The sequence below is a fragment of the Schistocerca gregaria genome, chromosome 4 (assembly GCF_023897955.1).
Source record: "Schistocerca gregaria isolate iqSchGreg1 chromosome 4, iqSchGreg1.2, whole genome shotgun sequence".
Taxonomy (NCBI): Eukaryota; Metazoa; Arthropoda; class Insecta; order Orthoptera; family Acrididae; genus Schistocerca; species Schistocerca gregaria.
Genome location: NC_064923.1, coordinates 756,498,179 through 756,513,137, shown reverse-complemented (window position 1 = coordinate 756,513,137; position 14,959 = coordinate 756,498,179). Strand labels below are relative to the sequence as shown.

The following is a 14,959-nucleotide window of genomic DNA, read 5'->3' as shown; positions in this document are numbered from 1 at the left end:
CCGCTTCAACTGACGTTGGAGATCGGCCTCCTGGCAACTGATCTCCGGTCGGTGTTGCGCCGTCGGGTCTTTGGGATGTGGGGAGACAAATGGCGCACTCTGCACCCAACAAGCTGCGGCGAGTGAAGGAGTCTACGACTGTCTGGGGTTCCTCCACGCAAGCCTCTCGCAGGGTTTCTGTTATTCTCTGTAGGCTCCGCATTGGTCACTCTTGGCTGATGCATGGTCAACTGATGCGTCGAGAGGACCCCCTCATTGTCGCTGTGGTGCAACCATGACGGTGGCCCATATGTTGTTGCAATGTCCTCTTTTAACCGCCCTCAGGCGAACTTTTAATCTTCAGGGTGATTTATCATATCTTTTAAATGACAATGTCTCTATGGCACATCGGGTTTTAAGTTTTATTCCCGCAAGCAGCTCTTATAGGTCCATCTAATTTTATTGCGTCACCCTCTTTTGTGCTGTATATTTCACTTAGTTTTGTGCTGTAATTCGACCTCACCCTAATCTTTTAGGCTGGAGGTTTTAACGTGTTGCAGAGTGGCTGGCTCATCCTTTTATTTTCGTGATCAGCCAGCCACGATCCTCTGCTGTACAGTTTTAATTCTTTCTGCCTTTCTTCTCTATGTTGTGTTTGCTGCTGTGCTCCGTTTTCCGTGTTGCCTTACTATTGACCATGGGGCTTTTCTTCCCCCAGAATTTTTCTTTTAGTGTTTAGAATGACTGGTGGATGGTTTCAATGTGCTCTGTGTGTTTATGAAACAAGGGACGGACGACCATTGCAGTTTGGTCCCTTTAATCTTTAAACCAACCAACCAACTACAAAACTGGTGCAAGATTGCTTGCACATCAGCTGTTGGCACCCTCGTCCCCTCCTGTGCCCACATCCACCTACGTGGATAGAGACCCTGGACTAAGGAACTGCTTCCAGAATTAATCTTCCATCTTGCAATGGTGTGTGCACCTTTTGAAATTTTCTTCCAGGAGTCCACATCCAGCGAAGTATTGGGGACAACTTCTGTTGTGGCAAAGCTGTGAAGGCAGGTTACGAGTCGTGTCTGGATAGCTCAGTCAGAAAGAGAACACAGCTTTAATCCACCAGGAAGTTTCTTAACAGTGCACTCTGTACTGCAGAGTACAAGTTTATTCTGGGGGAATCAGCGTTACTTTTAACGTATCTACATACACTTCACTGCTGTTCAGTCTCCCGTGATAGTTTTTTGACCCTATCACTGAGAAAATGCAGGGCACTGCATGACTAGTCTCACAGTTTCAACCTTCTATCTTTGCTTTACAAGTGCCTTTTACTTGACCATGACCTCACTTGGTAAAAACAGGCTCTGAAATCATTACAGAGTGACGCTAAGGTCCTCTTGAAAGCTGTTTCAGCATCTGAGTGACACTCTTCAATGGATAATATTTCTCTGGTATCAATGAAATCAATATTTTTTCATTTTCACTTTTTTCTGCTATGGCAATGCAGTTCTGGAGTTGAGCTGTTGTGAACTGAAGATAAGAGAAGAAATCTGAGTTCTAACACTAAAGCATATCTTACAGGAGCATGTTTTGGAATCGATTACAGAAAAAAACCTAATGGCAAACCAAATGTTGACTATTAGTTTTATTAAAGATGGGTTTGTAGAAGTGTTTCGTGTTTTTGTCAGCAGTATAACGTGATATATGATTCATACACGTGTGTGTGACATTTTTTAGCTCTTCTAATTTTCCATTGGTTATTTATGGTGTTCTAATTGCACTTCTCAGTTTTCAAATCTGAAGAAAGTTCGCGTTCCTGTCAACTAAAGACTATAAAATGAAACTACAAAGCTACAAAAAACGAACTATTCTTCCCTTTCCTCGTGGTTTTTGCTGTCATTAGCAGGCTCCCCTCATGACAGGTAACCAGTAGCCCACCGACTATTTAGCGATCATTTAATTTCTAAATACGTGGTCTGATACCCATGCTCTCGCTAAAATCGTGTAACCCTAAGAGAGGTATATCGTCAACTGTCTCTCGGTATTTTAACCATTTCTACGTTGTTTTCTGCGGGGGAGACTGGAAAACAGTTAACCATTTCACTTAAAAATGTGTGTATCCGCTAGAAAAGTGACCCTCATGTTTTCCAGTGTACTAAAGCACTCATCACTTCTCCAACGCACAGACTCTTTAAGAGCTTGGTTAATCTCTCTACCTTACAAGTTTAAACACTGCGGTTAAATACTTGCAGGGCATAGCATAAACAAGAAAGGTTTTCTCCTTTTGAACTCACATTGCGGGGAGAATTCGAAAGCAGCTACTAACACTTGCATCATCAATGTGGAGAGAGAAATTCCTAATTACAGGTTAAGATTTCATGCAAGGGATAATTCTAGTCACTGTGTTAACGCAGAGCATGGATTGATTAATGATACTTTGGGGCAACGTTTTATTGTTAAGCCAAGTATTAGGTCAAGGTCCACGGCAGCAATCCTCGTGGAGTTATGTGAACAAATGTACCTATAAACTTGCTTCTGAAGGTCCTGTGGGACTTACTGTTACTATTCATACTCTTTCTCTGCATAACATTTTCTCAGTCGTTCCATCCGCGATATTCCGAAAAATTCTTTCAGTAATATGGAACGTTTCAGGATGGACAGGGATACACACAACCCGGAAATTTTAACAGAAGCATGTGTAGATACTTTCATAGCCAAATCGCTAAGCTTAGAAACCATGGAATCTGTATTTCCACCAGAAAGAACTACGTCTGCAAGAACTTCCCTCCCTATCATGCCGTTCCTCTCGAAGCAGTCACTGTTATCCAAGTTTTTCTACAATAACATTTGATTTCCAGATAGTGATCACGTTTACGTCTGCCTCCTTTGTTGAGCAGATCAGCGCAGGTGACTAGAGTCTTGAGGATCCGGGTTCGACTCTCAGTACTGCCAGCGATTTTTCCTTGATGGGAGGACTGGTATGGGGCGGCACTCAGAGTCGGGATTCCGACTGAGGAGCTGGTTGACCGAGTAGTAGCGGCTCCTGGTTACGAAAAGTGAGAACGATAAGGAGTGTGGTGGCCCCAAGCCCCTCATACAGCTTCCAACTGAGGAGCTGGTTGACCGAGTAGTAGCGGCTCCTGGCTACGAAAACTGAGAACGATAAGGAGTGTGGTGGCCCCAAGCCCCTCATACAGCTTCCAACGACGCCTTTGGGGAAGGATGACGCGGTGGTCGGTCGGTACCAATGGACTTGCCAAGTTCTGTGGGCGGAGGGTTTACAGAATGACCTTCAGAGTTTAATTAATATATCATAACCAATTTTTTTCTGTTTCAGGAGGATAATTTATTTTAGAAGCAATAATGAGAAATAATCACGTAGATACATATTAAAAACGTTAGTTCTATAATTTTGTTCTCTTATAAAAGAAATAGTTCCTCTTAAAGAATGTACAGATTATTAAAGCATAATGCAAGCAGTGCTTCAGACTCAAAACCCCAGCCTTGTTTACCCTTAACCTGTGAGTACCGTGCAGTCTTTTATTGTAGTTCACACTGAAATGCCGTGCAGACGGAGTTTGGGCTTCGTTTTATTGGACAGAACCAATCGCCTCTCTGAAGCAGTGACAAAGTATCGTGAATTTTCCCATACACAAGAAACTTTCCAACGAGACCAGTGGAATATCGATCAAGAGTAATCAATCCACAACGGAAGCGACACTTTACGTGTACACCTATAACTAACGATGTCCGCCAAGACCGCTAACTGCAGAGGTTAGAAGTGTCTCAGGAATGGCATTTTCGCGACAAACTGACAATGAAACAAGAAGAGCAGTTGTAGGCACAAGGTGTTCGACAAACTACAGTGCAGAAATGAACGCGAGTTTGAAGCATCGAAATTGGTTCGCGAATAAATGAAAGGATTTGATGTACACGAATGAATCTTGCTTCGATTTGTAGAATAATTGCTGTGACATATTCATCTGGATATGAGACGAGAAAGAACGGTGTCGTATATGGTCTGGAAAAAGAGAAAGACTCTCGAAAAGCTATTTTCGGAGCACAACTGTGTTTGATGGCAAACCATAGACGATGGGTGCGAGTGCCTTGCATGGATGACCACCACACATTCCGTTGTCTCCTTGACAACACGTAATTTGTCTTGTGTACTGAGGATGCGCCAATCAGCATCCCAGCCCCAAAAAGTTTGCCCTGTAAGAACGATCGGAGATCAGGCTCCGGTGGTCCGACCTCCAGAGCTGGTATACTGGTAGCTTGTTTGGTCAGGCTATTAGCAAGTTGATTGCCTGGTACCCTGACATGTCCTGGGTCCAAATGAAGGTCACTGAATGTCCACTGTTTATGAGGGCATAAGGAGATTGGATAGTCATTACCAAAGAATGGCGAGGGAAGCACTGGTCGAGAGCTTTTAGGCTGCTTCAGGAGTCACTGCATATGAAGGACTTACATGTGCAGGAGCGGTTATGCTCCAGAGCCGCGACATATGGCTACCACCTCTGCAGTGAAAACACTGCAGCCATACAGCAAGGAGCGCTATTCAGTATGTACAACGTGAGCGTAAGCGAAGGCAACGAGACTGTCGACCATTGGTCCATCGGTGTAAACTGTTTACGAGCCCTGAAAAAAATGGTTCAAATGGCTCTGAGCACTATGAGACTTAACATCTGGGGTCATCAGTCCTCTAGAACTTAGAACTACGTCAACATAACTAATCTAATGACATCACACACATCCATGCCCGAGGCAGGATTCGAACCTGCGACCGTAGCAGTCACGCTGTTCCCGACTGAAGCGCCTAGAACCGCACGGCCACACCGGCCGCCCGAGCTCTGAAACTCGCTGAGAATAGAGAAAGATCGCTGCCAGAGGGCCTCAGGTGTAACTGAGCCTTTTGGGCCTTGTTATACGTCCAGACGAAACTGTGACCGAAGCATGGACCATGGAGGTGTAAATAAGTGGATGTGCAGGAAAGATGGTACACCGAAAGTATCGAGTTCAGTAAGAAGCAACCGGACACAGACTGCAATTGTAATCCCTGTTCTGGGCCATCATTGTGGGAGATGTATCATCATATTAGGGAAAAGGAGGCTGTAATTTGGATGGAGAGGCGAACTACGAATGTGGACGGAATAACTCGCAAGCACCAATTACAGCCTGAGCTGCAATGGAGGAACACCAGCCTCCACGTGGAGACTGTTCATTTGGAAACTTCCGATTGCAAATCGAACTCCACAGTCGTGAATAGCATCCAGCAGCCACAATGCAGTGGGCGATGCTGAACCTTACGCCATGTTTCCGTAGGCCAGACTGCACGAGGGCTTTGCACAGCTGCAGCAGTATAGGGCGATCAGCACCCCAGTCGGTGTTGCTCAGGCACCAAATAATTTTAAGATGCCCCCAGTACTTCTCTTTAAGCTGATGAGGATGGGGAAGTCAAGTTGAGCATGTATCGAAGACCAGTCCCAAAACGTAGTAAGTATCCACTATTTCAAGTAGTTGGTCATGGAACTACAGTTCCAGACAGGGGTGGACAGTACAATGAGGACAGAAGCGCATGACACAAGTCTTGGTGATCATAAACTGAAAGCCGTGAGCGAGGGGCTATGGCTGCACCTCTCATATGGCTCCCTGGAGTCGCCATTCAGCCACATCAATAGAAGAGGAGCAGAAGGAAATACAAAAATCGTCAGCATATAGGAGGGGAGATGTGAGGACTCTAGTGCTAGTGCGAGACCATTGACAGCAATTGAAAGGAGTGTTGTGCTCAGGACAGAGCTTCCCAGGACCCCATTCCCTTGGAGATGAGACGAACTGTGGAAAGCGCAGACACGAACTCTGAAAGTGCGGAGCGACGAGAAGTTCTGTACAAAAATTGGGAGCAGGCCCAGAGACCCCACGCATGCAGAGTAGCGACGATGTTGTGTCGCCAAATGGTATCACAGGCCTTCATCAGGTCAAAAAAGACGGGAATAAGGTGTTGCTGCCGAGAAAAGATCGATCGAATGGCAGACTCCAGGTGGACCAAGTTATCGGCGGTGGAGCGCTCTTGTCGAAAATCGCCCTGGGATGGAGCCAGAAGGCCTTGAGACTCAAAGAACCTACACAGCTACCAGCTCACCATACATTTGGGCAGCTTGCATAGAACGTTGGTGAGGCTGATAGGACGATAGCTACCCACATCTAGAGGGTTTTCACCAGGATTTTCCACTGGAACGCAGACACTTTCCCTCACGGGAATCCGCCATCGCTCCAGATGCACTCGAAGACGATAAGGACGTGGCGGTGGCAATCCGCTGACAGATGTTCAATCATTTGAGAATGGCTGCAGTCTGGGTCGGTGCATGGTTCAAATTTGGGAAAGAGTGGTTCGTGTTGCAGTGGTGGAGGCGTATCGTTACCAGCACCGCTGCTTCCATCGTTTTGTGAGTAGGCAGACGTGGGTACGGAGCCTTTTTAAGCAATGACGGTTCGGGCTTATGATATTGGAGGGCGCGCCTACGGTCTCCAATGGCTGCAGCGATTTCTGGCGACCACCAAGGCACTGACTTTTGCCAGGGAAAACCTGAGGGAGAAGGGATTGGCGATTCAGCTGCGGCAGCACTGGTAGTAGTTTTGGTGTGGATCACCTCATCGATGCTGCCATGCAATGGAGATACGATCGTAGTAGCGGAGGTGAAAGCGTTCCACTCAGCCTTGGTAAGAGCCCATCTGTACAAGTGTCCGGATGAGTGAGGGACAGGAAGAGTGGAAAGTGGTCACTAGCACACACGTTGTCGTGAGCTCGCCAGTGAATAGGCGGGAGAAGGCCAGGGCTCACAGTGTAGTGTCCGAGTTCTTGGACAGTGTGGTTGCTAATAATAATACAGTTACTTAGAACACTCTGAAGAAGTAATATTTTATTAATTGGAACAAAACTTGTCTTTGCTCGCCAGGCTACGGAACTGCACACTCGGACTTGAAATCCAGAACATACTAAATGAGCGACGATAAGTGAGTGGCCAACTGATACAAGTTCAGAATGGCCATGCCGTGGCTTCACTACAGTCACTAGAAAACACAAGTTCGTAGACACTTGTTGATGCAGTTCCGATATTGTTGGCACGTAGGCACCATTCGCAGGAGATAGAAGTATCTTCACTCCCTGACAGGACTGTGTCATGGAGAGTAGGCAACACGACGACGTTACTCCGACTGGAACCTGCTGGAAGTGGGTAGGATCCGACCTTGAACAAGTCTGCCCTCCTAGACTCTGGCGACGTGGCGGTGGCGCCCAGTAACTGCAGGAGGTATGGCTTCTTCCCATCCTCTCACTGACGCCTCGTCATACCGCTTTGCTATGCAGTATCTCTGCGTCATCGATACTTCTTGCGCCTCTCTCGATACTCGACGACACCGCACGTTCTGTAAGGGTACCCCATGTTACTGTTCCGTTGTTGAAGAGATTTTCAAGTTATTTATAGTCTCTTTTCTGGATTTCGCTGATGTTTGGACAGTCACGTATTTGTATGTGTGGTGCACGTTGTGGGTGTCGGAGCGTTCTGACGGGCGACGCTGCGGCGTGTGGTCTGCCGCAGTGGGCGTGGTCTCGGTGGGCGGCCTGGGCTCTCTGCTGCCGGAGGAGGGCGTGTCGGCGCCGGTGGGCGTGCTGCGGCTGCGGGGGCGGCCCCCGGGGGCGGCGGCGGCGGCAGCCACGGCCTCGCTGCTCGCCACCGAGCTGGCCGCCGGCCTGCGCTTCGCCGCGCTCTGCTTCTCCGCCACGCTCAGTGAGTAGGCTGCAGTCTCCGTACCCACTACCAACCGATAAACGACACGGTCACAATGGAGTAAACTAAAGTCCGGTACAGCACGTGATATGACTTCCTGTTGAATAATAAAGTTGTAGATATCAATAATACCGCTCCGTTTCCAGAAAAAGATTTATTTTCTATTTGAAGAATCGCATTTTTGTAGCAAATTTTAATTTATTTTGAAAATCGCATTTTCGTGTGCTCAGTAATTCAAAGTAGAAATATTTTATTTTTGTTAAAATGAATGATTCACTATTTCTTACTTAACATTTCCATTTGATAATAAATATAGATGTAAGAAATGCTAAGGGCACGAACAGATCCAAGGATCTCGTGGTCAGAAGACTTTTGCGGTATGTATTGATTATTTTGTTCTAATGCGAATGTTTTGTAATTAACAGCATTCGGAAATCTTGTAATCTGGCTAGGGGACCCCTTTTTTTGGGAAGTGCAATGTTCTGGGTAAAAAAACTGATGTCTGGGCAGTGGACTCCAGATCCTATAAGTGTGAGAAAATGGAAGACACCTATCTATGAGACCCTCTCGCTCACCCCCACACCTATTTACCTAAGCCTTGCAGCTCTTTATCACACTGATTGAAACTTAGTGATTTTTCCTGCAGTTTAATTGGTTTGTCTTTTATGATAGGTGAACCTCGTACCTGTTTTCACTGACGACAGCTTCCCCTAACTGAAACAATGTTCCTGTAACTTCCACTGTGCGTCGCCAAAGATCAATTTTAGCCTGATGACTAACCGGAAACTACACCTATAGGAGGCACAACATCTATATTCACCCGGAATCCTTCCGCCCCTGTCTGAAAACACAAACATGCTACCCACAGCAAGTCTGCATCTTATAACTAGGAAGGTTAACTGCCTCTCGCCCGTAGGTCCCGACTCGCCAGTAAAACATGCGCCCCTGTGTCCAATACAAATCTACCTTCTTACGCTTCTTACGTGAACTAAGAGACACTCAACCTCTGCATACGTTTTGACAACTTCGAAATTTAGTGGAAATGCCACCCCTCAGACTAGGATTTCCCGTTAGTGTTTAATTGTTGACTATTCCTCCACAGACCATTACGCGTCCTGTTCCAACAATCTCGTTGTTGGTGCCGAATCACGCCATACCTTCCACATTGTGGGTGTCAGCATTGCTCCTGGAAGTGTCCTGAGCGTGCATGTCGTGTCCGTGGAGAAACTCTTCCCCAGCTGTGTGGCTGTCGTGACGGCGGCGGCCAAATCTTTCGGGGTTCCTGCCTGTACCTACCTTGACATGTCAGGTGACAGCCCCATTGGAAAATCATCGAGCGCCCTATGCTCCTCCTCTTGGAGAATAATTTTGTTCAATTTCTCATTCTTTGTTTGCTCATACGTGTTTGCATTGATATTTCTGATTCTATCGTCAAAACTTCCTATTGTCTCGTTCTGCCTCTGTGACATCGCACTCGCTGCTTCCGAAAAAGTCTCATATTATTCTATTTGTTATAGCGCTGCAGAAGATATTCCACTAGCTGCTCGAATGCGAGTGCGTTCCTCTACCCTTCGAGGTATCTAGTGAATGCTTTGGCTTCCTCCGTCTAGCATAACTTAGTCATTTGTAAGAATTACTCGTCCATCCAGGACCACAGCCTAGCAGTTGCCATCAAATCATCTATAACCACACCATTGTCTTAAGTAAATTAAAGTATTACGGCGTCATTGGCAATGCTGTGAAATGGCTTGAGTCTTATATGACTAACAGGAAACAAATGGTCTCGTTGCGAAATACCTGTGCAGTAAGCAGTCGGTCTTCATCTGATTGGGAGTTATTTACATGTGGTATTCCTTAAATTTGCATCTTGGGTCCATTGCTTTTTCTAGTGTTCATTAATGACCTCTCATATGTTACATTGTCAGATGCTAAGTTTGTTTTATTTGCTTTTTCTAGTGTTCATTAATGACCTCTCATATGTTACATTGTCAGATGCTAAGTTTGTTTTATTTGCAGATGATACAAACATTGCAATAAGTAGCAAGTAAAGTACAGATTTAGAAATAGCAGCTAATCAAATTTTCATTGACATTAATGAAGGCTTAAAGCTAATTAACTGTCATTAAACTTTGAGAAGACCCACCAAATACAGTACAGAACCTATAAGAGATTTCCTTCCAGCATTTGTGTAACTTAAGGAGACATGTAGATCGAAGAGGTTTACAGTGTCAAATTACTGGGATTACAGCTCGAATTCAGTTGGGAAGCGCATACCGCAGAATTTCTTAAGCGCCTATGCAAGCCTATATTTTCAGTGATAATGATTCCAGATTCAGGAGATATAACTATAAAAAAAACTTGCATATTTGCTTACTTTAATTCTATTATGTCATTGTTGTTGTTGTTGTTGTCTTCAGTCCTGAGACTAGTTTGATGCAGCTCTCCATGCTACTCTATCCTGTGCTAGCTTCTTCATCTCCCAGTACCTACTGCAACCTACATCCTTCTGAATCTGCTTAGTGTACTCATCTCTCGGTCTCCCTCTACGATTTTTACCCTCCACACTGCCCTCCAATGCTAAATTTGTGATCCCTTGATGCCTCAAAACATGTCCTACCAACCGATCCCTTCTTCTAGTCAAGTTGTGCCACAAACTTCTCTTCTCCCCAATCCTAATCAATACCTCCTCATTAGTTACGTGACCTATCCACCTTATCTTCAGTATTCTTCTGTAGCACCACATTTCGAAAGCTTCTATTCTCTTCTTGTCCAAACTAGTTATCGTCCATGTTTCACTTCCATACATGGCTACACTCCAAACAAATATTTTCAGAAATGACTTCCTGACACTTAAATCTATATTCGATGTTAACAAATTTCTCTTCTTCAGAAACGCTTTCCTTGCCATTGCCAGTCTACATTTTATATCCTCTCTACTTCGACCATCATCAGTTATTTTACTTCCTAAATAGCAGAACTCCTTTACTACTTTAAGTGTCTCATTTCCTAATCTAATTCCCTCACCATCACCCGATTTAATTTGACTACATTCCATTATCCTCGTTTTGCTTTTGTTGATGTTCATCTTATATCCTCCTTTCAAGACACTGTCCATTCCGTTCAACTGCTCTTCCAAGTCCTTTGCCGTCTCTGACAGAATTACAATGTCATCGGCGAACCTCAAAGTTTTTACTTCGTCTCCATGAATTTTAATACCTACTCCAAATTTTTCTTTTGTTTCCTTTACTGCTTGCTCAATATACAGATTGAATAACATCGGGGAGAGGCTACAACCCTGTCTCACTCCTTTCCCAACCACTGCTTCCCTTTCATGCCCATCGACTCTTATGACTGCCATCTGGTTTCTGTACAAATTGTAAATAGCCTTTCGCTCCCTGTATTTTACCCCTGCCACCTTTAGAATTTGAAAGAGAATATTCCAGTCAACATTGTCAAAAGCTTTCTCTAAGTCTACAAATGCTATAAACGTAGGTTTGCCTTTCCTTAATCTTTCTTCTAAGATAAGTCGTAAGGTCAGTATTGCCTCACGTGTTCCAACATTTCGACGGAATCCAAACTGATCCTCCCCGAGGTCCGCATCTACCAGTTTTTTCATTCGTCTGTAAAGAATTCGCGTTAGTATTTTGCAGCTGTGACTTATTAAACTGATAGTTCGGTAGTTTTCACATCTGTCAGCACCTGCTTTCTTTTGGATTGGAATTATTATATTCTTCTTGAAGTCTGAGGGTATTTCGCCTGTCTCATACATCTTGCTCACCAGCTGGTAGAGTTTTGTCATGACTGGCTCTCCCAAGGCCGTCAGTAGTTCTAATGGAATGTTGTCTACTCCGGGGGCCTTGTTTCGACTCAGGTCTTTCAGTGCTCTGTCATACTCTTCACGCAGTATCGTATCACCCATTTCGTCTTCATCTACATCCTCTTCCATTTCCATAATATTGTCCTCAAGTGCATCACCCTTGTATAAACCTTCTATATACTCCTTCCACCTTTCTGCCTTCCCTTCTTTGCTTAGAACTGGGTTGCCATCTGAGCTCTTGATATTCATACACGTGGTTCTCTTCTCTCCAAAGGTCTCTTTAATTTTCCTGTAGGCAGTATCTATCTTACCCCTAGTGAGATAAGCTTCTACATCCTTACATTTGTCCTCTAGCCATCCCTGTTTAGCCATTTTGCACTTCCTGTCGATCTCATTTTTGAGACGTTTGTATTCCTTTTTGCCTGCTTCATTTACTGCATTTTTATATTTTCTCCTTTCGTCAATTAAATTCAATATTTCTTCTGTTACCCAAGGATTTCTAGCAGCCCTCGTCTTTTTACCTACTTTATCCTCTGCTGCCTTCACTACTTCATCCCTCAGAGCTACCCATTCTTCTTCTACTGTATTTCTTTCCCCTATTCCTGTCAATTGTTCCCTTATGCTCTCCCTGAAACTCTGTACAACCTTTGGTTCTTTCAGTTTATCCAGGTCCCATCTCCTTAATTTCCCACATTTTTGCAGTTTCTTCAGTTTTAATCTACAGGTCATAACCAATAGATTGTGGTCAGAGTCCACATCTGCCCCTGGAAATGTCTTACAACTTAAAACCTGGTTCCTAAATCTCTGTCTTACCATTATATAATCTATCTGATACCTTTTAGTATCTCCAGGGTTCTTCCACGTATACAACCTTCTTTCATGATTCTTAAACCTAGTGTTACCTATGACTAAGTTGTGCTCTGTACAAAATTCTACTAGGCGGTTTCCTCTTTCATTTCTTAGCCCCAATCCATATTCACCTACTATGTTTCCTTCTCTCCCTTTTCCTACACTCGAATTTCAGTCACCCATTACTATTAAATTTTCGTCTCCCTTCACTATTTGAATAATTTCTTTTATTTCATCGTACATTTCTTCAATTTCTTCGTCATCTGCAGAGCTAGTTGGCATATAAACTTGTACTACTGTAGTAGGTGTGTCCTTCGTATCTATCTTGGCCACAATAATGCGTTCACTATGCTGTTTGTAGTAGCTTACCCGCATTCCTATTTTCCTATTCATTATTAAACCTACTCCTGCATTACCCCTATTTGATTTTGTGTTTATAACCCTGTAATCACCTGACCAGAAGTCTTGTTCCTCCTGCCACCGAAGTTCACTAATTCCCACTATATCTAACTTTAACCTATCCATTTCCCTTTTTAAATTTTCTAACCTACCTGTCCGATTAAGGGATCTGACATTCCACGCTCCGATCCGTAGAACGCCAGTTTTCTTTTTCCTGATAACGACGTCCTCCTGAGTAGTCCCCGCCCGGCGATCCGAATGGGGGACTGTATTACCTCCGGAATATTTTACTCAAGAGGACGCCATCATCATTTAATCATACAGTAAAGCTGCATGTCCTCGGGAAAAATTACGGCTGTAGTTTCCCCTTGCTTTCAGCCGTTCGCAGTACCAGCACAGGAACGCCGTTTTGGTTAATGTTGCAAGGCCAGCTCCGTCAATCATCCAGACTGTTGCCCCTGCAACTACTGAAAAGGCTGCTGCCCCTCTTCAGGAACCACACGTTTGTCTGGCCTCTCAACAGATACCCCTCCGTTGTGGTTGCACCTACGGTACGGCCATCTGTATCGCTGAGGCACGCAAGCCTCCCCACCGACAGCAAGGTCCATGGTTCATACGAGATCATATTCTGGGTACCTCATCAAACGGAGCAAAAGTTTGTAGCTTGCAAAAGCGTGTAATAAGAATCATCTGTGGTGAAAATTCAAGAACATCATGCAGAAACCTGTTCAAGGAACTTTGTATTCTGAGCACTGCCTCTCGGTATATTTATTCGTCAATGAAATTTGTTGTAAGTAATGTATCTCTGTTTCCAACCAATAGCTCAATACACAGTATCAATACTAGGAATAAGAACAGTCTACATAAAGACCTAAAATCACTTGACTAGTCCAAAAAGGGTCTCCAATATTCAGGAAAACACATTTTCAATAAATTGCCATCAACCATTAAAAACTTGTGGTTTCAGACAAAGCGCGGTTTCAACAGAATTTGAAAGACTTTTTGATAGGGAACTCCTCCTATCCTACAAATGAATATCTTATCACGGACTGTTAGATCAACTTAAGTAAAATGTCTGTTAGATTTCAGTATTGACAGCAATTGGTCACGACGGTCAAGATTAAGTATTTTTTGATGGTGAATTTATTAAAAGCGCATAACTATGTTTCATTCTGACAGTGTGCTAATTCTGTAATTATTAGCAGTTCCAGTTTACTGTCATGTATCCATCTATTCTGACAATCTCCTGACAAATGATCAGGGTAGCAAGTATTGTATTCAAATGTTTCATGTTATACTTTCTGAAATGTTCCACACCCACGAGAATCATCTTATTTTTTGCGTCTAGGGAACCAAAACTGAATCTAATCAAATCTAAAAATGAAAACACATCCTTCATAGGTTATCAGAGGAAAGAGGGATTCAGACCTACGACAACTGAATCTAATGAAAGAGCGATCAAGCTGGGTGAGGTCCAATCTTCCCTCACAGCAACTAGCTGCCTATGCATTTCCCAGTTATTTGTTTTGAACTGCACTACTTGATTTATGAAGGACTTAATTGCCTCCCGTTCATGAACAACCCAGTATCTCAGACCTGAACATGTGAAACTGCTATCCGTCAAATCTCACCAAAGGGAAATTCACAAGCTCTCTGTCACGTGCATGATGACTTTTGCATAATAAGTTGTTTCTGACAGCACTTTGTGTAGTCAATCTTCGAGTTGCTTGTACGCAACTTTGGAAATAAATGGATTAACATTTTTATTAGTGAGCCAGCTACAGCAGTCGTGGCGTCGCCCTGTGGAGGCAACGCCCGCCAGGACGCGCTCGGAAGACACCACGTTTGAAGGACCCGTGCAAGGAACTTGCCTGTAGCCTTCGACGCGCGCAGTGATGCCAGCGGCTCAGCAGGAACAGACTCGGGTGCGCGCGGTGGCGTATGTGCACTGCCTGGTCGCCGCTCCACAGCTCAGGGCAGGTCACGTCGGGAAGTACTTACTCTGATGGGACTACATGGCGGAAGACAGACCGCAGCAGTGGCGCCTGCTCTGCGAGCAGAGGTGGACAGCGACAGTATGGCCGACCAGGAAAAGGTGGCAGGGTGGCTGCACAGCCCTGCTATCTAACAGCTG

At 44.5% G+C, this 14,959-nt stretch overlaps 1 protein-coding gene across 1 annotated transcript in view; it reads left to right on the top strand.

Annotated features, from left to right (window-relative positions):
• Positions 1–14,674, top strand: part of LOC126267903 (uncharacterized) — a 171,494-nt gene extending 156,820 nt beyond the window's left edge. The window contains exons 6-7 of the mRNA XM_049973213.1: positions 7,572–7,650; positions 14,596–14,674. Of these exons, the coding sequence (XP_049829170.1) occupies positions 7,572–7,650; positions 14,596–14,674 (158 nt within the window). The remainder of the gene's footprint in view (positions 1–7,571; positions 7,651–14,595) is intronic.
• Positions 14,675–14,959: the final 285 nt, after the last annotated feature.